General features: G+C 42.6%; 1 protein-coding gene across 1 annotated transcript; it reads right to left on the bottom strand.

The window, feature by feature from the left end:
• Window positions 1–931: 931 nt before the first annotated feature.
• SSR3 (signal sequence receptor subunit 3) lies at window positions 932–8,502 on the bottom strand. The gene is made up of 5 exons (XM_028731362.2): window positions 8,242–8,502; window positions 5,804–5,930; window positions 4,734–4,832; window positions 3,864–3,995; window positions 932–1,326 (listed from the first exon to the last, which is right to left on the bottom strand). Exons 1-5 carry the CDS (start codon window positions 8,393–8,395, stop codon window positions 1,260–1,262), a joined length of 579 nt encoding a protein of 192 aa, XP_028587195.1. The 5' UTR covers window positions 8,396–8,502; the 3' UTR covers window positions 932–1,259.
• Between the last annotated feature and the right edge of the window lie 9 nt (window positions 8,503–8,511).

Raw genomic sequence — 8,511 nt, 5'->3', positions numbered from 1 at the left:
CCCAAACAGCTGGAGGGCCAAGTTTCGCCACCACTGGCCTAAAAGAAGCAGAGTTTACAAAAAAGGGGGGAGGGTGCTGCCCAGCAGAATAAAAGATAACTTTTGCACAAGAGGTGGTGAACCTTCCATAAAGAAATGTGAACTGTTTGTGACCTCATGCTAGAAAAACTGTTTTGGGCATCTGGTTGACAGGCCTCATTTGCAGACTTAAATTATTCGATGACTGTTGCATGAGTTTCATTTCAAATCCTAGGGTTCCTACTACTGGAGAAAGCCTCGCACATCCCACATGCAAAATTTCTTTAGACAGTGATTTATACCAAATTAATATCAGTGATCACTCCTCTTAACTGAATCATCTTTTGTTAAGCTTCTGTCCTCTTTGCAACACCTTCAATCATTGCTTCGATTTGCTTGTTATAATATGAAGGGTAGTGGTTTTTGGGGGGAGGGTAGACAAACTACTGCATGTAGCAGATTCGGAATTGCGGCATCTCAGATATACAGCATTTAGAGGTGCATACAGAAAGGGAAACATGGGACTAAACTAGAATATTCAAATTCATCTCATTTCAGTTTAGCACAGGGTGAGTTCAGTTTTAATTAAAGTAGGATGGATTTTTATGGCATGCTATTTCACTATTGGCAAACTGCTGTGAATTAACAAGTCTGAACCGAATAAGATGATGGAAACTCACATTTTCAGTTTTCACCCTATGATGGGGGTGAGAATCTCTTCTGCAATGGAAGCAAGAAGGAAGACATTCCTTACCCACAAGATAAAAGGACTGGAAAAGCCGGGCAAAGGCTGCAAATCTATGCATTTTCCTAAGAGTAAGTTCAACTAAACACAGTGAAAATTTCTTTAAAGACTGCAATGCAGAGAACAGAAAAGAGGACGATATCACAATGGAAGAAGCTTCAGGCTGTATTTTCTTTTAAGCTTTTATTCAAACATGATTACAAAAGGTTACGGGATGAAGTCACTGCTCGAAGTCAACAAAGCCCATCTCACTGGCAGAAAAAAGAGAAACTTATTTGTAACATATTTATGTTTTGAAAAACAATTTCATGAGCTAAAATGACAGTACCTGGTGCACTCATTTTTGTTATTTTATGAAGGAACCATAATCTGTGTTTCCGTTCTGTTTTCTTGCAAAAAATAGTTTCTCATGTTTTCAAGCTATAAAAAAGCAACACCTCTCTATCCAGGCTGCTGAGTGTGACTGGATAGGACTGACCCATCCAAACAATTCTGTCTACTTGGAACCTGTAGACAGCAAAGCAATCAATCCAGACGAAGCGCTGATGGACAGGATGTAGTTTCTGATAAAGCAGCATGTTAAGGATGAAAGCCCAAACACTAAGGGTGGTAAGTATATCTCCCAATGCTCACTACCATTGCAACTGCTACAAAAACAGGGTGTCGTATAAATAGGGATCTATTATCCCAAGTCCAAGAATCAAACCCAGTACTATGCATCCCATCCCAGAAGCAAGAGGCCTGTGAGATAGCTCAGTTGGTAGGGTGTGAGACTCTTTAAGCTCAGGGTCATGGGTTTGAGCCTCACACTGGGCAAAGAAGATCGCTGCATTGCAGGGCACTGGACTAGATGACCCCTTCCCGGGTCCCTTCCAAGAGCAGTTACAATACAATACGATACGATAATCTTTATTGTCATTGTCCCATACAGAGCAACGGAATTGGGGGGGGGGGGGGGAATCTACATCAGACTTTCAAAAACCAACAAGCCTGCTATCCCAGCCTGGTTAGCCCCCTAAAAACTCTGATACCCCATAATTAAATACAATATACTCCCATAGAGACTACTTTACACTGCGTTTAAAACCAAAATCGCATTTGAATAGAAATTGTTTCTCAGGCAGCTAGTCCTAGTCTTTATAACCCTGTACCTTCTTCCAGAAGGCAGAAGCTGAAAGAGATCATTTCTGGGGTGCGCACTGTCCTGCACTATTTCTGCAGCTTTCTTATGACACCTGGAAGCATAGATTTGATCCAAGGTGGGAAGAGTGCACCCAATTATTCTCTCCGTAGTCCTTACAACCCTGGACAGCGTCGTTTTTCCCCTGACCGTACAGCTCCCAAACCACACACACAGACCATATGTTAATACACTCTCAATAGTACAATGGTAAAAGGCCATCAACGGGTCCTTTGAGAGATTGTTTTTCCGGAGGATTCTCAGAAAATATAACCTCTGCTGTGCTCTCTTCATCAGGTCTTTGCTGCTTTATGATTCTATGTAAGTAGAGGAGCTTGTGGTCAAAGGACTGGCTTGTAATCGCAACTGGAGAGGGAAGCAAGACCCTTGACTTCCACCCATCTGCTCCTCAAAAGCAATCCTCCAGTAGAATAAGCTGTTGCCCCGGTACCTATAGCCCATCCTATGGAACAGCTGAGGAATGTGCCACTGTGTCTGAAAAGCAATCAGACCTGGTGCCAGAAAACCTATCAACTGACTCCCATATAAAGGTAAGCTGGTTAGAGAAAGCCCCGCAGGAAGCCACATCTGGAGTAACCTACCCTGAGCATAAGGCCTACACACAGCTCATCTGTACTGTGCAGGACCTTGGCACAAACAGCAGTACTTGTGCCCATGGGGAAACATTGTCCCCTTGAAACAGTTCTAGAATAATGTTAGAAATTACCCAATTGCAACCATGTGGAGAGATCTCTGGACGCCAGGCTAGCGACTGAAATCTCCATCTGGCTGGCCTCTCCAGATTTCTTTAGCAGGTAAGCAGAAGAGCTAATCTATTGCATTTATATCCCACCCTTTTCCCCAAAGAGTACATGGTTCACACGCTCCTCAGTTAATCCCTACAACGACCCTGCGAAGTAGGTTAAGAGGCTGTGACTGGCCCAAGGTCACCCGGTGAACTTCATGACCGAGTGAGGATTTGAACCCTGATCTCCCAGGTCCCAGTCTGACACTCTAACCACCAAACCACACAAGTTAAGTAAATGTAACTTAGAGAAGGATCAGAAATATGTTCCTTGAAGCTTTAATCTGTTTTGTTCTGCATTGTTTTATTTGATGTTTTAAGGCGTTACTAACCATTTTGAGATTTTCTCTTAAAAATATAAAGAAAAAAATAAAATGACTATAGAAATAAAATGAGTAATAGTGATGATAATAAATTTCCTTGACGAAATAATTGTGCCTAGACATTCTGCTGTGGCAACTGTAACCAGGGTTTAAGGTGCCATTTGGCAATTGGTTTATATATCTGAGTTTAGAATGAGTATCAATGATGTCACAAAAGCTTCTCCACATCAAGAGGCTCCTTTCTGTTTGTGGGTTACTGGTGGCTGTGCAAAAGGGAAGAAATATTTCCAGAAAATGACATGTTGCAGTTGCTATTAAAAGCATTTTTTTGATTTTTAGAATGCCTACTTTTCCAGAGGGTGGGAGAATCCTAAGGAGGACTGGGAACTTTTTACAGAGATTAAGAACCTGAATGTCCCAAGTACCTCCACTTCAGTAACATTCTGTTAGCTCCTCATTGTAATATTTTTTTAAAATAATTTTATTATTTATACCCCACACATCCCTGTAATTTAGTCACTAATAAAATAGTGTCACAATACTGTCCATATATTCTGTCCTGTTCTATTACTGGTAGGACTATTTGCTTTGTCCTCATGGCGCCCAGGAACTATTTGCTCTACAGTTGTGATGGCAAAGTTGTCTGTTCTTGCTACAACTGCATCCATAATGTGTCTGGTTTCTTTGAATTACAGGCCCTGAAACTATAACCCTTAGGAGTACAGTTACCGCACCTGACTTATGCAACCCATCTATCTCAAAGTACCTGAAATTTTTGGAAGGAAAGGATACACGGTGGGATTGAAGTTCTTCAGCAAAAAAAAGGAAGCAATGATGACCAAGACCAGGAAGAGTGTATTGTTGTAGAAGATGGAGAATGTTGTTGCTTCGTAGTCTGCAACTTCGTTCTTCTTCCACAAAATTCTGCAGAGGCAAAAGCAGCATTTCAAACAATTTAGGCATATTTTTTCCACTGCCAAATGACCTAGATGCTAAATTCCAGTTTCTGAAAAAAGGATTATTTTATTTAAGAGTCAAAAGTAGTACAGTGAAGGCACCTGCCAGCTGTCAATAGGCAAACAGGGTTTTTTTTTGGAAACACAGTAATGAGCGCCAAACTTCCATTAGATTTCCAAAAGCAGTTTTTACACTGTGTGAAAGATTGCATAAAATGTTGAAATTATGAGATATGGGTGCATCAGGAGAAAGGGGAAAATTTGCTATCTGAATGTAGTCTTTGTTTCTAGCTATTAGAGATCTTTTTTTTTAAAAAAAGCACATAACTCAAACTTAATAAAGCAAGTTTGAATCTCCTGCTATGAAATAGTAACTTAATGAAGAATTAGAAGCTTAGGTTGGGAAGTTACTGCCAAGTATTCAATCTAGCACCACTGAAGAGCTTTTTAGGATGCTTTTTAAAGCATTTCTAATGCATCAAGTTATATAAAATGATGAACTATACACAAACCATGCTGCTTTAAAAAAATACTGGTGACATCTGAAACACATTCAGCCCAAAACAAAGTAGGCATTAAGATGGAGGTAATCAACAAGCCAAGTCCAAACAAACACAAAACCACAGAAATAAATCCCTCTTTATGAACAGAGGGGGGTAATTCAGGTTGCCTGCAAACAAAGCTGTACAATGCATCTGACCGTCACCTCTCGTCTTTCTCCTTGCGCGACATCTTCCTATTGTCTGCTTCAGAGAGCTTTCGAGTTACTTCTTTGGAAACGGCATCTTCCCTCTTCTGGGCTACTCTGAAAGAGAAAGCATTTTACATTCCCAATGTTTTTGGGGTGGGGAGATCAGAATAAATTCAAGGATACTAGCCATTTCATAAAATGCCCTCCGCACTGTGAAAGACCCACTGCCCATATTGCGGAGCCACAAGGCCGGCAAGCCCCATCTCAACGGTTCCAATCACAGGGTTGTAACCAATGTTAATGGGTTCGCTGAAAAGAATAGCCAGGACTAACTTAGGCCCATTGATGTATGTAGGTTTACTCTGAATATAACTGTTAGATACAACACAGAGTTCACTGAAGGAGAAACAAACAGTTGGAACCATCCAACTAGCAGCAGGATGCATGAATATTTACTAGGGTCTAAGTCAGGATAGTCTAACCTGCAGCCCACAAGGCGTTTTTGGCGGCCCTCAGCAACGTTCAAGATAAAAAAAAACTTTGCCTTATTTTTTGTGTCATGCATTCTTAACAAAAGTGCATAAATCTGTTTGAGTATTAAATTTGTTTAATAATTAAATCTATTAATTGTGTATTTAATTATATATATTAATTGGTGTTTTTTAAGTATTATTAAACCTATTGTGAACACTTTAATTTATGATATGGAAATGGAATTCAGTGTGTGGCCTGCAAGTTCTGTGTTGAAGTACTATTGGAACACCCTGGTCTAAGTAAAAGCACAAGTGCTCTTCCAAAGAAAACGTCCATTCAAAATATTTTTTGTCCAAAATTAAAAGTCATGTAAAGCTATGATATTAACTTTAATGGATATTGCCTAGTTCTGGAACTGTCTTGCTTCATAGACCCTCCAAAGACCATCTCCAGAAATACAGAAAGGCTGATCTGAAATGGTTTTTAGTAGCCAGGGTGATGTAGTCTGAGGGAATATTGCAAGATGTTTGCTAGCTCCCGTTCATTTTCCCCATAAACATCCTAACTCACCCCAAGCACTAGAAATATAAACGAACTGTCCAAATGCTTACTTGTGCTTAAGAACAAACTTTACATTCTTGTAGGCAAAAGCCACCAGATATGTACTGACAAGGGTCATAACGCTGTAGAGAACTGCCGACTGAACAAGATCCATGTGCCATATTCGCCAGTAGAGCCCTAAGGAAAAAACATTGTGCAGGTGGTTAAGATTTTTGAACGTAAAACGTGTCTCTAGTTTTAACCCCTGGAAAGCCACTGCCGGTCAGTTTAGCTAGATTGACCAACAGGCCCACCTCCTATATAAGGCAGCTACGTTGGGAAAGATGGAGGGCACAAGGAGAAGGGGACGACAGAGGATGAGATGGTTGGATAGTGTTCTTGAAGCTACCAGCATGAGTTTGACCAAAGTGCAGGAGGCAGTGGAAGACAGGAATGCCTGGCGTGCTCTGGTCCATGGGGTCACGAAGAGTCGGACATGACTAAACGACTAAGCAACAACAACTCATGTTGATTAGCTGAACAATGTATCTCCAGTTTACATACTGTTTTGGATAATCTTCTATTCTACCTTCTACCACATATGTCTTCCTTTGCCTGAACAGCAGCATGCAAAATAATAAAGGGAGTATCTGAATGTGAAGAAATACGTCATCTTTGGACTGACCCAACAACTAACAGAATGCCACATTCACAAGGATGAATAGCTTCAGAAGCATTGTGTGAAACTGATTTCAAGCACATTTGTCTTTTCTTTTCATTTTACTACCTACAGTCAACGAACATGATAACACCCAACAAAGGTGTAGCAATGCCACCTAGTGGTCTATTATTCTAAATAGTTTTTGAAACCCTTTGCTCTTCAAATCCTTAAAGCACACGCAGACCTTAGAAACCTTGACTTGGGGCTTTCTACACTTCCACCTGTCCTGTGCCTAAAAAACACAGGTTTGGGCAGTTTCCTGCTTGTCTAGTGCTTTCTAGGCACAGGAAACTTGGTTGCTGTTGTTCCAATTCAACACTAAACCGTGTTTTACTAGGGGGGGGGGAGTGGATGGGCTAATGGAAATGTAGATGAGCAGCCAATTTTGTTTATTTGTCTCACATCAGCACATTGTCCCCTTTAGTGAGAATCAGTGGTATACAGGCACTTCTATAATCTTGCATGGAGCCTGAAGTACAGTGGTACCTCGGGTTAAGTACGTAATTCGTTCCAGAGGTCCGTTCTTAACCTGAAGCACCACTTTAGCTAATGGGGCCTCCCGCTGCTGCTGCGCCGCCAGAGCACAATTTCTGTTCTTATCCTGAAGCGAAGTTCTTATCCCAAGGTACTATTTCTGGGTTTGCGGAGTCTGTAACCTGAAGCGTATGCAACCTGAAGCGTATGTAATCCGAGGTACCACTGTATATAAGCTGTCACCTTTTCTGCCTCACTCAATCTATACCAAAGAAGTGGATAATATGAACCACATAGCAATACTTCCATATTCTCTTTGTGATGTTCAAAAAAGAGACATACTTTAATAATAATAATATTTCTTATATCCCACTGCAATGCGTGTCCACAGTGAATAACAGCTTTGAAGTTAAGAGAAGGCCAGAAGCCACCCTAAAGAGGAAGAGGAAATGCCATTTTAAGCTTAAGAACAATATGGACAGTTGGAATATGTGCCGATTCAAGTTACAAGAAAGGAGATTCCGACTAAACACCAGGAAGAAATTTCTGACAGTAATTGCAGTTTCTTGACAAACTCCCATTGTTCTAGGCACATTTTTGTGACAGGGAATTTCATGAGCTCTGGGCGCAGAACTGCACCTAAGATTTCAGATTAAAACTGCAGAGTGGAAGGAAATGTGGACCTTTTTCTGCCTTCCCACTTCCAGCTACTCTCTGGAGACTGAAGAGACAAGACCTTCTTAAGAATATTAGGGGGGTGGACAGGGGAAGGACCAGCTGCCATTCATTCATTTTCAGCTTTGTATTCTTGTTATTTTTAAAAAGTGCATTGTGGCGCCGGTATTCTAGGTTTAAGGCGCCATTTAGCTACTAGCTTTGCTATCTCCCGTTTCTAACACTGGGTGGGGCACACCTTCCTTGAGAGGTTTTCAGGCAGAAGTTAAATAGCCTCATCTGTCACGGATGCTTTAAGTTCAGATTCCTGTATTGCAGTAAGGGAGTTGGACTAGATGACCCCAGGAGGGATCCCTTCCAATTCTGCAATTCCGTGATTCTAGGTCGGAGGGCCTTCCGTCAGGGCCTCTCTAGCTGTGGCCCCTGCACTGCAGCAGGGGGTTGGGCTGGATGACCTTCGGGGGTCCCCTTCGAACCCCGAAATCTGTGGCCTTTCCTATCCGGATTCGCCCGGAGACCGCGCCCCGGGAGGAGCCTCGCGTGTGGGGGAGGTGGATCCCTGCCTCCCCCGCTGCTGACAGAGCAGCTCTTCCAGGGCGAAGAGAGGGAGACGTGGCAACCCAACCCTTCCTCACTCACAGATGGGGATGGCAGAGACGATGAACGCGTTGCCGAAGAAGAGCGCCGACGACTTGGCCGACAAGTTGCGGCTGAAATCCTGCAGGAGAAGCTCCTCCTCGGACTGTTGCCGGGCCCCGCCGCTGCTGCCGCCACTACCGCCCTTGGGAGCCATCGCTGCCGCTTCCTTCTCTCTCCCGAGCTCGAAAGGAAGACCGGAACTGACCCCGCGCGGCTGCCGTACTCGCCCACGAAAGCACACGCGGCGCAACGGCCTGGTAGGCGGGACTT

Source organism: Podarcis muralis, chromosome 6 (assembly GCF_964188315.1).
Source record: "Podarcis muralis chromosome 6, rPodMur119.hap1.1, whole genome shotgun sequence".
NCBI classification, from domain to species: domain Eukaryota; kingdom Metazoa; phylum Chordata; class Lepidosauria; order Squamata; family Lacertidae; genus Podarcis; species Podarcis muralis.
The sequence above is the reverse complement of the archived record's forward strand: the minus strand, read 5'-3'. Positions and strand labels throughout refer to the sequence as shown.

Excerpts from the sequence above, each read along its gene's own strand:
- SSR3 (XM_028731362.2), bottom strand. The coding sequence starts at position 8,395 with ATGGCTCCCAAGGGCGGTAGTGGCGGCAGCAGCGGCGGGGCCCGGCAA. Across the intron at positions 3,996-4,733 it reads CGCAAGGAGAAAGACGAGAG|AATTTTGTGGAAGAAGAACG; the intron begins GTGACGGTCAGA and ends TTGCCTCTGCAG. Across the intron at positions 1,327-3,863 it reads AAGAACTTCAATCCCACCGT|AAACTACATCCTGTCCATCA; the intron begins GTATCCTTTCCT and ends CTGCTTTATCAG.